This window comes from Uranotaenia lowii, chromosome 3, assembly GCF_029784155.1.
Source record: "Uranotaenia lowii strain MFRU-FL chromosome 3, ASM2978415v1, whole genome shotgun sequence".
In the NCBI taxonomy this organism is placed as follows: domain Eukaryota; kingdom Metazoa; phylum Arthropoda; class Insecta; order Diptera; family Culicidae; genus Uranotaenia; species Uranotaenia lowii.
The window spans coordinates 30,167,226-30,181,977 of NC_073693.1; the positions used below are offsets into that span (position 1 = coordinate 30,167,226).

A 14,752-nucleotide genomic window follows, 5' to 3' on the forward strand; every position below is an offset into this window, starting at 1 on the left:
GTACTATTTGTCTCAATTTTTTTATTTTTATCATTTTTTTTTTTTTTAACAATTTCTTTATTTGAAACGGCTCATACCTTTAGGTTTTAAGGAGCCAAAATCGATTTTGGGTGATTACAATTGTTTGCTTAACTTAACACTTTGTGAGAGAAGAAAAGAAGATAGAAAGGGAAATTTGAAAAATAAAAAAGAATTATAGTCGAAGATCGATAGCTTTTAGAAAAAGGTAGATTTCGAACATGTAGTCCAAATCTAGTACAGCTAGTACATCTCTCACTGGAACATTAGGTGGTTTTCCTCGGGCCCTAAGTGTGGGACCGGTTCCGGAGTCTATCGGAGAACCGGTGCGACGGTCTCAATTCCTGCGTCCAATTGAAGTTTGTTAGCTCCGCGACAAAAGTGCACGACCGTTGAGATGCACGAGAGACGGACGACTGACGGATTGATTGAGCCAGTGGCAAACCACGTTGGCGAGAAGGAGAAGGTCGGAGCGAGAGAGATATCAATCGTGACGGTTTGACAATGCTGGCAAATAGTGCTGCCAGTTGCATTGTTTAACTTGTTGCAACACAAGTTATGATTGATTCGCTCATATCTCACATCTTCCCTCTTCTCCAGAAAAATGAAACAAAGCATGGCATTCGGCTATTGTTTCTTTTATGAATATTCAAGCGCTTACTTCTTTGGTAACCTTCCATCTCGAAAGTTTTCTCCAAATTCTGACTTAATGACTTCACCTAATATCACATCATCCTACACTGAGAGTAATTTAACGTTTCACTGCCGATAACTTCTTACCATTCTTTCCGAAATTCAAATAGAGAATGGCCGTTATAATTTTTCCATTCTATACTTCCTTTTTTTTCGAATTCAATAATACTAGCATGTAATCATTTATTCATAATCCTTTATTTTGTCCTAGCTTCGAAAAGTTAATTTTTCATAGATATATTTTCAAGAAAAATTCAGAATCCAAAATTATTGTGCAAAAATCATAACTCAGATTTTTTTCAATTCCAATTCCGACTTTTGACACCTCTTCAGACGAAATTCCTGATTGAATCTTGAGATTAATACTCTAAACTTTACAATCGATGCAATCGTTTCATGTTATCGATAAAGATTTCAAGCTCAGATAATAGATTTTAACCTTCATAAGACAAAATAACATTTCAGTATCCCTTTTTTTATAGTCAGATATCAATTTCAGAAAAAGATTCATTCAGTCGCACAGTTAATTTCAACCCCTGACTTTTGTGTCAAACGACTTATTTACTTTACCATGAGACTCAGGCCTCACCAGCAGCCTTCACAGACTCCAAAAATTCAGATTAAGATCAAACTTTTTTTTTTTTGTCACAAAAGAAGTTCTCAAATTCCGACAGTTACACATACAATTATCCAGTCAAAATCCTTCTTCAGGAGTAAACTATTTGCATGTGTTCAGTATATACGAGCGCATTTAGTGTCTCACAGATAAACAAAATTTACTCGTTTTAGAGATCTGTAACACCGTTCATACATTCATGTCCAACACAATCTTCTGTAAGAAATCTGTCCCATAGCATTATGCTTTAACATAAATCAGACGGATCAGAAAACTCTACAATATTCGTGGATCAAGATTCAATACAGTTGTTTTGGTCATTCTTTCAGGTTTTCATTAACTTCTCCAATCAATCGAATTTGAAAGTTGTAAAACACCGGCCCGAAAAACATCTATTTCTAAGTAAGAGAAGGAACGAAAAAACATGAGATCAATACCTTACAGTTACGGTTCGTTAACACTAAGACCGTACGCTAGTTTTTCGATCAATTTTTCCAGAGCAGAATCGCTACTAGGTTGATCGAACAATTAAAACTCGAGTAATCGAACCATAACTCACACTTCGGGTATTGAGGTTCAAAAAAATCGCACTGATGCATTATTGTTTACAATCATCCGGTATCCACCGGGATTCTAAATCACTAGTTTCTGATCTCGAAATTCGTATATAACGTTAAAACAATAACCATTTCCCAACTAGATCCAAATAGAATTAAAATTTCAATGTCGAAAGCATAAAACAGATAACAATAGAATGGTTTATAGTCATCCGGTATCCGCCTGAATGTTCATTTTTTTTTTTATTCAAAACATCAATAAATAGTCGAATTCTTAAAAAAAACGCAAATCATTAGACACATCTGGTTTTATTATCCGTAGAAATTTCCGATCTTATTTCTATTTTTTTTTTTTGCAACAATTCCATGCGTTTTCGGTATCTAGAGATCGCAATCTAATATCCGGTATCCGCCGGATCTTCATTTCTATCAATCTTCAATCCAAGGTCGACATCTTTCGAACAACTGGAATAAAATCTCAGGTATCCGCCGCCTTTTCCTTTTTTTTTTTTGGTTTAAAGCTTTCAATTTAAAGTTGGTCTCCGCCGAACTTTGATTCCCATTCACTGGTATCCGCCGGGTTTATTTTCAAAGTCGGTATCCACAGAACTGTTTGCCATCACTCATTATTCCGGTATCCGCCGGATTTTATAAACCTTAGTCGGTATCCGCCGAACTATAGAAACTTTTATACCGGTATCCGCCGGTTTTCGATCCATAGTTGGTATCCGCCAAACTATGTACATTTTGGTACCGGTATCCGCCGAATTTTTTAAGCCATAGTCGGTATCCGCCGAACTATGAGAATTTGTATACCGGTATCCGCCGGTTTTCATAGTCGGTATTCGCCGAGCTATGAAAATTTTTATACCGGTATCCGCCGGTTTTCCAACCATAGTCGGTATCCGCCGAACTATGGACATTTTTATACCGGTATCCGCCGGATTTTGTTGGTCTAAGTCGGTATCCGCCATACTTTGGCCAAACTTTCGATTTTTTCCTCATGAATCTTGCATCACTTCCACAATTGTTTTTCTCACTTTGCTGGCCGCCATTTAAAACATTTTGTTGGCGTCTTACACTCAATTCCGATTATTTCACCTCCAGGAATCAACACTGTGATGTCCTGTCCTGTCACGGTCGCCAAAATGTGGGACCGGTTCCGGAGTCTATCGGAGAACCGGTGCGACGGTCTCAATTCCTGCGTCCAATTGAAGTTTGTTAGCTCCGCGACAAAAGTGCACGACCGTTGAGATGCACGAGAGACGGACGACTGACGGATTGATTGAGCCAGTGGCAAACCACGTTGGCGAGAAGGAGAAGGTCGGAGCGAGAGAGATATCAATCGTGACGGTTTGACAATGCTGGCAAATAGTGCTGCCAGTTGCATTGTTTAACTTGTTGCAACACAAGTTATGATTGATTCGCTCATATCTCACACTAAGGGAGTCTATAAAATTCGTTCTGGCGACAAGATGGACCTCGCACGACCAAACAATATGCTCGATGTCATGGTAACCTTGGCCGCAACTACACAAATTGCTGCCAGCAATGTCAAAACGATAGAGTACCGTATCTAAGATTTTTATCATTTTGTCATTTTGTAATTTTTACCATTTTTGTAATATGTAGGTACAGACCACGTTCTTTTTTGACAATATTGAAATTTGGCTACATTCGTTTTGGCAAAACATCCGTATTTTGCACATGTGCCAAAATCGAACGGTTTTCAGAAACACCACTACTTTATAATTTTCGCTGTAACACTGCCGTTCCAAGCAAAATTGTCCCATGTGAAATAACGTGCAAACGAGTAAAACGCGATTGAAGTTTCAGCTATACTTCCTGGGCTTTATTCTGCGAGGCGAATGAAGTGACTCGTAGTCACATTAGTCGTAGTCACGTGACTATAGTCGGGGTATTCCGAGAGTCGACTCACTCCCAGGTGACTAGTTCATTGCTCCAGAGACGAATAGTTCATTTTGACGTTCCATAGGCGGTGAACCAGTTTCATCGGGTTCACCATGCGAATGTCAAAAATGTCACATTCATGAAGAATTTGAATATAACAAATGCATGAAAAAAAAATCAAACCAATCTTTTTCGAACATGCCCGTATTGTCTTCCGCTCTAGTCCATGATGAGAATTGAGATTTTCATTTTTGTGCGTGATAAATTTTCAGATTTAGATTAAAAAAATAAGAATTAAAAAGTAAAATAGCTATAGAGAATTCCAAATTCAAAGATCCAATTCAGATTGAAAACTGAAATTTCATTCTATATTATCGATTGTCAGGTTAATTTGAATTTTTCGATTAAACGTCATGCTAATTCCACAGAGAACTAATTTCAAATACAAAAAACCTTCATAAAAACATATTTCAGATTAAAAGTTTAAATTTCAAACAAACAATTAAATAAAAAATAAATACAGTCTTTAAAAGAACTAAATCCTTAAAAAAAATCCTTTTCTTAATATAGAAATAAACATATGCAATTGTTCTGTCTCAATAACTTGAACAAACAAACATATATGTAGGTAAAATAGAAATTTATTTCTTAACATAATAGTTTTCAATAAAATAACCTCCTAGCCTTGAACATTTACAAATGAATCAGAACACCAAAAATCTTTGAAAATTGTGTAATTTTACATCTTTCAACTTTTATTTCTCTAAAAATAGGAAATCTACGAAAAATATACATTTTTGGTTTTTAGATATTTGTTTTTCAATGATTGCGTAACTTTAAAACTTTCAATTCATTTTATTTTAAAAGTCGAATGAGCCGAAGCCAAATATATAGTTATTTTCCTGTAAGTGATCTCTCGAAACCTTGTTAAAAAAAATAGGTCTATCATAAGCTTTGAAATAAATTTGAATTTTGGAGCCTTTGTACAAAACTGAATAAGTTGTTGTTTGATTATTTTTAACAAGGATATGAATTTAAATAACAAATGAACTGAAATTTAAATTTCGGATTTGAACATGTTGAAATTTGTTTTTTTTTTAATTATTTGAACATGAAAACCTTTTCTATGCTGTATGAGGCCAGAACAAAGTTAAAATACTCGGAGATGAAACATTAAAAATAATAATATATCATTGCTCAAAACCTATAAATCAAGTATTTTTTATCGATAAACTCATCAAAATGATGAATACAAAAGGTGAAATAACTCTAATCTTCCAAAATTTGTTTTTTGGTCTTGTAATCTTTCGGATATTTTAATTTTTTTCGAATTAGAGTTCGATTAGAAAAGTGTGCTTGATAACTCAACAATGAATGGAATGTTGCTTGAATAAATGGCGTACTATTTGTTCTTAGTTTTTACTTTTAAAATCAAATAATTTAATTATAATGAAATGGACATATCCATAACAATATACAGACCTCGTTCGATTTTGGCAACATTCAATTTTGGGAACACAAAATGTACAGGGCCTTTAGATATACACAACTGATTTCATACAAATTTTCCATATTTTTAAACTACTAATACATATGCAAAAGCAAGAACTTCGTACCTGTAAAATCAAGTTATGTTTATGGATTGGCACCAGGGGTGTCAGGTGTCCTGATTTTTCAGGATTTGTCCTGATTTTCGAGAGGCCCTCCTGATTTTTCAGAAACGCTTGAATTGTCCTGATTTTTTGAAAATTGGCTTTAAAATGTCCTGATTTGTCCTGATTTTTAAGAAATATCGAAATTATAACTAAATTTATTGTTGAATGATGGGATAATAAAAAAAATCTTCAATAAAATAGTTTAACCAATGATAATCTTCGGTTCAAACGATATTTAAATGGTGTTTTTCGATGTTAACTGCAGGTCATCCAAGGTTATTCTCGCTTCAGTTGCATAATACGAGACGTCTTCAACACCTATATTCCGCCTTTAGTTATGCAATTGAAGTAGAACTGCATGTTATTTAAACAAATTTAGTGGTGTCCTGAAAAATCCTGATTTTTTTCTTCGCGTTGTCCTGATTTTTGACAAAACAACCTGGCACCTCTGATTGGTACTGATTGGCAGTTCTTTGAAATTCATCCCAAATGACTATTGCCCAACATTCTAACATACTAAGATGATGCATACCAGATCAATTTAATGCACAGTTTTGCACACTTTCTTCAAAATTTTGAGTGTAAATGTATTTTGATTTCTTAGCCAAGTATATATTTTTACGTTTGCAACAAGCCCAAGCACTTTATCAACAATAAAAAGTAACTTCTGTTTCTTTTGGTTACCATTAATTTGAAACATAAATTTATGCATCGCCTATCTCTACATATCATTGGTTTTTACCATTGCGTTCATTCGCATGAATACAAAATGAATCCAACAAGCTGTCAAAGCACGTCAGCATTTTTCGACGGCTCGGTTTGGTTCCAAAAATTTAAACATCAGCATAGCGCCCATTGCCGGTACGTAAAACGGCAAATACCCGTCTCCAGGAGGCCTACATCACATCTGCTGAAGCAAATCCAGAATCTGAAGATGACCGAGGATACCCGGATCATAGCCACGGTACTGTTACGAGGGCTGTTCTCGGCTGAGGTTCGGAAATTTTTAAATCTACCACCGAATCGGAGGAACAGCTCAATCAGTTAATTCTGTTAACGAATGCGACGCTGCAGCATCAATCGGAAATTCCGAGCATGCGGCGAAAGATTCGCGGTTGCGGAGGTTGCCCCGAATCTTATTGATGACCATGCCAACAACCAGTGGCTGGAGTTCGAGCAGTTTATTTTTCAATGTGCCAGCAGCCTAAACAGCCAGCCTCAGGAATCAACACTGCGAACTTTTCGATAAATGGGAAGGCCAGCATTTGCCACTGATCAAACAGATGCTGATAAATAACCTTGAGCCCTTGTCGGATCCGGAAAAGCGGTTCCAAGCCGTTGAGGCGTTTAAGGAGGACGATGTGCAGCATCAGTTTGATGATTTGTTGTCAAGGCACGTAACCAAGGCAAATGTTTAGAAAATTAAAAAAGATAGTTTTTATTTTATTAGGGATATTTTTTAATTTTTACATGTCATAATTTTTCCAGAACTAACTGCCCCTTCTGCTGCACTGATGAACTACCGTAAAATAATACGATGGATAGCTATTTATAGTACCTGACAAACACAAGAGTTAAATAATAGTACGGTGAAAGAAAATGGAACGCCAAATCAATAAAGCAGATTAATGAAAAAAATCTGTATTTTTTCATTGGAAATACACGAAAATAGTGTAAAAGTAATCGCAAAGCTCTTGGTTGCGTTAAGCAGACACATCACCCATTTGTCTGTTTCGAGTCTTGAAAATTTTCGATCAGCCGGCGGGGATAGAACCCCAACTGTTTGTTTGGTTGCTACTATCGTTATGTAGAAGAACGTATTTTGGAATAAAAATTCACGTTAAAATATTTACAAAATTGCAATTCACATTTTTTTAAATGATTTATTCCAATTCCGTTCGATTTTCATATATTTCTTGGCTTTTCCACCTCGTTTCCAACAGAGTCACCTGCGAAATAGGTTACGACTCCAAAAGTCACTTGCCACCGACTTGAGTCACGCCATTCGCCTCTGAGAATACGGTGACAGTAAAAAAATGTTCATTCAAGTCACCTAAAGTTCATTCAAGTCACGGCATTCGCCTGCTAGAATACGGTGACTCTTAAAAACGGAGTCAATTCACGTCACTCGCCTCGCAGAATAAGCCCCAATAATATTTCTCCCAAACTGAAAATGCATCGATAGTGTTTTATAGTAAACAGTTCATGTTTATCATTTTACAATGCTATTTGCCAAAAAAAAATACACTTTTGCATAGAATCAAAACGCACCGATGCTAGTTCAACAAAAAATTATCACACGGCTACACTTTTTTATCATTTTAAAAGCTCGAATAGTTCCTATTTTTCCCGAAAAATCAAGTTAAAATGTAGTTTTATAAATTGTAATTTTTGTCATTTTTGTCATTTTTATCATTTTTGTCATTTTTGTCATTTTTGCCATTTTTGTCATTTTGGTCATTTTTGTAATTTATGTCTTTTTTGTCATTTTCGTCATTTTTGTGTTTTTTGTCGTTTTTGTCATTTTTGTTATTTTTCTAATTTTTGTCATTTTTCTAATTTTTGTCATTTTTGTCATTTTTTTCATTTTTGTCATTATTGTCATTTTTGTCATTTTAGTCATTTTTGTCATTTTTGTCAGTTTTGTCATTTTTGTCATTTTTGGCATTTTTGTCATTTTTGTCATTTTTGTCATTTTTGTCATTTTTGTCATTTTTGTTATTTTTGTCATTTTTGTAATTTTTGAAATTTTTGGCATTTATGTCTTTTATGTCATTTTTGTCATTCTTGTCATTCTTGTTATTTTTTGTCATTTTTTGTCATTTTTTGTCATTTTTGTCATTTTTGTCATTTTTGCCATTTTTGTCATTTTTGTCATTTTTGTCATTTCTGTCATTTCTGTCATTTTTGTCATTTTTGTCATGTACGTCATGTGTGTCATTTATTTTATTAGTGTCATTTATGTAATTTATGTCATTTATGTCGTTTATGTCATTAATGTCATTTGTGTCATTTATGTCATTCATTCCATTGATGTTATTTATGTCATTCATGTCATTTATGTCAATTATGTAATTTATGTCATTTATGTCATTTATGTAATTTATGTCTTTTTTGTCATTTTTGTCATGTATGTCATTTATGTCATTTATGTCATTTATGTCATTTATGTCATTTATGCCATTTATGTCATTTATGTCATTTATGTCATTTTTGTCATTTATGCCATTTATGTCATTTATGTCATTTATGTCATTTATGCCATTTATGTCATTTATGTCATTTATGTCATTTATGTCATTGTATTCATTTTTAAATTTTTGAAATTTTTTGTCATATTTTCCATTTAAGTCGTTTTTGTCATTCTTGACGTTTTCCTAATTTTTGTTGTTTTTGTCTTGTTATTTTAGTCATTTTAGTAATTTTTGTCAATTTTGTCATTTATGTCATTTTTGTTGTTTATATAATTTTTGTGACTTGTATTTGTATTTTGGTATGTTTTTTTTTTCTTAAATTTTCGTTATTTTTGTGATTTTCATCATTTTTCTTCATTTTTTACCATTATTGTCACTTTTGTCGTTTTTGTCATTTTCGTCGTGTTTTTTGCGATCACCCAAGTATAACGTAATTATATGTTAAATTTTTGCCAGCTTTTATAGTTGAGACACACTAACAAAAATCTGAGAATGACTCCTACCAACTTACGAAAAACCTCTTACAACATACAGCAATATCAAGCAACATTTTACACAACTTCTTCGAGAGAGTCTTCAATTCCACAGTTTCCCTTCCTTTCGTCTAATGGGAAAGAGCTTGTGGCCATAATTATCGCTTTTTTCTATCTGCCTCCTATCCCTATTCCCAATTTGCGCCACACGCAACCTGTCCCGAAGGGGAAAGAAATTAAGTAAGAAAATCACGCAAGCTTCGGGTTTTAATTCATCAATCGGTGTGTTTTTTTACCTAAGTTTTTTTCTTCCTCAAACCCCGACTGATCATAACCAAAGATGATGAAAATCTAGTAGCGTGGCTTGAATTCCCAGATACGTTTATCTCATATTTCTGTCTATTGGAAATCAATGAGGCTGTATCTGGGCGGGGGAGAAAATAGGTCAAGGTCAATTATTGCATGCAGAGTTCAGAAGTTTTTCAAGCTCAAAACATTGGAAGAAAATGTTTTGAATCTGAATCAGTTTTAAATTCTTGCTAGTATTTTTTGACCTTTGTACGTATTTTCTCTCGAGAAGGGTATGCCAATAGTGCATATGTAGTACATGCATTTGCACAAGCTGTATTCTTCCATATTTTCTCGTTTTACCAATTTGGAATATGATTTTTCACTTAACTAATCTCTTTGCTCTCCTAGTAACTCCGTTCAATAAAATCTCTTCATAAGTGTTCAAATGTGAATCGCAAACGCATCGCTTACGGTCCCATTGCTTTTGGCCATTTGTTAATATTTACCGATTTGAAATCATAGAAGAATATGATCTAAATTACATCAGTTATATCTGTTACGTCAAGCGCAAAATTAATGTTTTCTCCTTATAATGGACTAGTATTCAGCTCCTTCTATCTTTGGATTGGTAACAGAATTATGTGGAGGTTAATGTCCGTTCATATAAAGATATTTAATTGTTAAAATTGCGTCATGGTTATTCAATCATTGAAACCGTACAAATATTGTTTCCGAGGAAAAAAAATTTCAAAAAAAATATATATATATTTTTTTTTTTTAGGTTGCCAAATGGCTTCAATATTCCCTATTTAATCAGGTTTTTGATCAAAACTTGTATCGCATGTCGACAGTCATATCTGTTTCACCTAATATATGTCACTTCTTTTGTATTGATACATGTTCCCTTAGCTTTAGAATGGTTATAGTGTTAAGAAGAGTCAAAGCTCTTTTAATATCGTACTTTGATATTTCGTATCATACGTCAATCCTGGTTCTGGAATCCACTGCTACAGCTTCGTGCAGTGTTCATATCGCTTGTGTCAAATTTGGCGTCACAAAAGCTCATTGTAGTCGTCTAACCAGAGCGCTAACTGGTCAGTTAAATAAAAATATATAATATCAAGACTTTGTTCTCTGAATCTCCTGTATGGTTAAACTATGATTCAGAGGTACTATTGTACCAATATTTACCTTCCACTTAGTGTGTACATGTCCCTCTTTTGCCCGACTTCATTTTTTAATGTATGTCAGAATTTAACAAAGTAAGTTAAAAAAAAGTCCTTATTTCCAATATTATGATTAAAAAAAGCTTCATTGCTTAAAAATCCCAATGTGGATAGGCTAATGCCAACTTTGCCATTATAAAATCGTTTATTTGCCCTCATTGTAGCATCCTGGTTAGAACATTTTCTGATCATTGTGAACTCAAATCTCCTGAATTTTGTAGTTGTGAATCAATAATGTATGATTCTTCTTAGCTCATATATGCCTGTTTTTCGTTTGCTAGAAAGCTTTTATGTACTCTCGCCTATCCTGTTATAAGGGTATCTAATTCTAAGAATTTAAACTAAAATAACAATCGGTCATTTTTCACCCAATGTGGTTTTAAGCTTCAATGCTTCTAAATCCCTACGTGGATCGGCTTTATGCCCTAAATATTTATTTATTTTCTAACCCTTTTATGGTTTACAGGTTTCTCAGGTATATGATGAAATCTGTAAAAAAAAGGCTAGGCACAATTTTCCCGTTTGTTTGGATAACGTGCCGCTATCAAGCCTACCCCTTTTCTGATACCTGATACCTGAAGTAAGAAAATCACGCAAGCTTCGGGTTTTAATTCATCAATCGGTGTGTTTTTTTACCTAAGTTTTTTTCTTCCTCAAACCCCGACTGATCATAACCAAAGATGATGAAAATCTAGTAGCGTGGCTTGAATGCAAAAATGTGAGGAAATTGACTTTGTTTTTAGTTATTTTCTTGCTTTTCAAGTACACTAACATTGGCGATCCTGCCATTATTCAAACGTAGTATGAAAAATACTACGACTCTGCCATTTTTTTTGGCGTCTGGAATAATCAAGACATTGTTATATTTTTTGTAATATAAACAAACTAGCCACTCTAAAAATTTCTCATAAAGAGTGCAGCATGCGATCGCCAAAGAATAAAAGAAAAAACTACGCGCTGCACCTGTTAACCGACTACCGAATGCAAAACAAACGCGAGATGTTAAATGTACCAACTAGCAGAAGTAGTAACAGCATAATCATAATCAGAGTGATGGAAAGGAAGTCACTGGGTAAAGCGAGCTGCTGCAAGCTACTAGAAAATTGTTACACCCTTTGCGCTAATGAATGAATGGGTAGGTACAGCGAAAAAGCTTCACTGCGAGAAGAGAGTTTGTGGCTGGTGCTAAACAGCCGAATAATGACGTTTAAATTAGAAAATAAAATATTTAATTAAACGTAGTGTGCTTTTGGGGCGAATCCCGGCAACATGTAAAAGTAGGTTTTATGTTGACTGTTGCTCGCTAGCTTGCTTTGATGTTAATGAGCGGCACCAAGTGCCTTAATTATGCAACGATGAACGTTCAGTTGATTAAAGAAAAAAATGTATCCAGCGAACATTATGGGCTATGTATGGTTTTGAGTGTGTCGGTTTCGTGATTTTGTTTTAATGAAAATAAGATTTAAGAAAAATATGAGCTTAAACTAATTACCGGAGACGATGTTTCTACAGATAGTTGGTCTAAAGAATCTTGAATAAGATTCTCTATTAAGTTAATCAACGGAAATGGTGAATTTCTACTGGAATTAATTAAAAGACTATTACCCAAAAAATGAACTTTTACATTATGCAGCAAGTTGAGAACTGTGAACTAAACTTAGACCAGGATAAGTTTTCTGAGGGCCGTCCTGCGTATACTCGCATACTATAGGGTATATGGGGGTATATCTTACGCCCTGAAGTTCATCTGCGGCCTTCAATCTTGATCCTATCCAGAGACCGCCCTAAAGCAAATCGTCGGAAGCTAACCAGCGTTGCCACATTAAAATCTGTATTTCGAAGGTTAATAAATCTGTAAATCTATATTACAATCCCAAAAATCTGTATAGAAATCTGTATCGCACATTTGGATGTGGGTTGTGGAACGGTAGGAATAAATGATAAACTCATAAAAACATGAAATTTGAATCAAAATCCAATGAAAAATTAATGAGGTGAAGTCAAGCAACAAAGAAGGGAAACATTTGTGTCAATGATTTTTAGTTAAAAGGCTGGATATTTCAACATTTTTATTAAAGAAAAACGCAAAAATTAAAAAAAAAAAATAAAAATCTCGGAAGTTTATTTGCCCTTATAAGTTAGCTTAAGCATTTTTTTCAATAGTTTTCTTAATGGTTGCCAAATTCTTAATGTTCCGATCCGTGTTGAGTTCCCCGAACCAGGGCTGATTGCGTTCCAAATCATTCAAGTAGTTTGCCAACTTTGGAAACCTCTGGCTATCAATGGGGACTAGGTAGTTTGCGGTAGATAACGTTGTACAGATACTGATATCAGCCAGTGTCAGGGAATCACCAACTAAAAATTTCCCCTTCAAGGTAGCCTCCAGAAGCTCATAGGCCTGACGGAATCCCTCGAGGTTCTCCGAAGGAATTTTCTTCGCACCGTGGTAGAAAAATGGAACCAGTGTAGCTCTGAGCCGGGAAAATAAAACGCCTGATTCAAAGTGCAGCCAAGCGTTGATACGCGCTTGAGCTATCAAATCCTTCCGTGGGTACAAATCTTCATTTTTGGCGTATTTTGAGATCAGATAGACGTTAATGGCATGGCTGTCGTAAAGGGCAACTCCATCGTCCACGATTGTTGGTACGGTATGTTGTGGATTCATCTAAAATCGTTCAATATTCATTTAAGAAAAGCATTTAAAAAAGGCTTTCTACAACGTACCTTCAAATATTCCGGTGTCATGTGGTCTTTGTTGGCTAGGTTTATATATGTTGTTTCCATTTCCAAATCCAAAAGTCTGGCCACAATTTCGACAGCTCTACCGGGTGCCGATCGACGAGTCGTGTACAGCGTTATTGGAGCCATTTCCTCGACTATCTTGTCCTACCGCAGAGTACCGAATGACCAAAATTTTTGCGGTTCTGGCAAATGATAAGGTGACGCCCGCTATGTATTCATTCGCTGAAGATAGTCCTAGCTGTGTTGTTCCCTGCCTTATCTCCATTTATCAGCCTCTCAACGGGTATTACTTATTCGTCGAGGGAGGGGTTCTGACGAAAATTGCATCGAATTATGAGCAGCATTTAGTGGTGGAACAGTTAAAGGTTTGTTGGCGATAGAATCTGGACACATATATAGGAGATAATAGGGATACTTGATCCCTTTTTCTTATTTTCATCATATCTTTTTGGAAAGTCATCTTTTCGGGCGTTCGCTATCGATTTGTGTGGTGTGTTGAAGCTTCAGAGCTGCATACTGATGGCGTACATCCTCACATGTAGCAATACCCGTCCTTCTCACTCAACGTAATCAAGATGGCCATAACTCTCGCTACTGAATGCAGACTGCTCCCAAATGGTCTGCGTAAAGGGTGGACCAATATACGTTGATAACCCGCATGTCCATTGTCTCTGCACGCTGCGAAGTGTTCACAGATCCCTCTGCTTGTTTAAGGCAGCTTTACTGCAAGATTGATGAAGTGAAGCTTTACCATACCTGTTTCCTGCACATCTGTCTTAATTTCTCCATCCATTCTTGCGGTTTTCTTGGAGGATGCTGGAGGAACCGTCTTCTCAGCCATTCTGGGGGACGAACTGACTGTCCATCTGAGGAGCTTTCATTATAGGATCGGTTAAACGAATGAGCCCAATCAAGCTTTATAGCGTCAAATATCCGGTTGTCAGAGAAATAGGCGTAGCTAAATCAATGAGTTATTCCTCTCTTGATTAAAAGTGATAAAACGCAAAGTTGTCACTATCCGTCAAAGACTCACTCATCCTCCAGTTGCCGAGAAACCCCCGTAATATCAAATGTTCCGTTAAATTCACGTCCTTTTATGTACTTTATAAGTTGAATACCCAGGTGGTAAGTCATCGTTTACGTTCACTAGTCCCTATACTCAGCTTACGGCATCTGACCTTGGTTCCCACCTCGAACAGTCGTTTATCGTTTATCCTACAATGGTCATATACATGTTGCATTTAAATTTATTCTTATTTCATTAGTCTCAAAATTGATACGTTTAAAGCGATTGGCAACATAACTCATTCAAAAAGTGCGTATAAAGAATAAACGCGAAAATAAGGAAATTATACTGAGCGTGCAGAACAAATGAG

At 35.3% G+C, this 14,752-nt stretch overlaps 2 protein-coding genes across 5 annotated transcripts in view; both read right to left on the reverse strand.

The window, feature by feature from the left end:
* Positions 1-14,752, reverse strand: part of LOC129751686 (guanine nucleotide exchange factor DBS) — a 361,927-nt gene that overhangs the window by 290,302 nt on the left and 56,873 nt on the right. The gene's annotated exons all lie outside the window — the stretch shown is intronic.
* Positions 12,753-13,552, reverse strand: LOC129751687 (glutathione S-transferase 1-like). The gene is made up of 2 exons (XM_055747349.1): positions 13,359-13,552; positions 12,753-13,299 (listed from the first exon to the last, which is right to left on the reverse strand). Exons 1-2 carry the CDS (start codon positions 13,500-13,502, stop codon positions 12,778-12,780), a joined length of 666 nt encoding a protein of 221 aa, XP_055603324.1. The 5' UTR covers positions 13,503-13,552; the 3' UTR covers positions 12,753-12,777.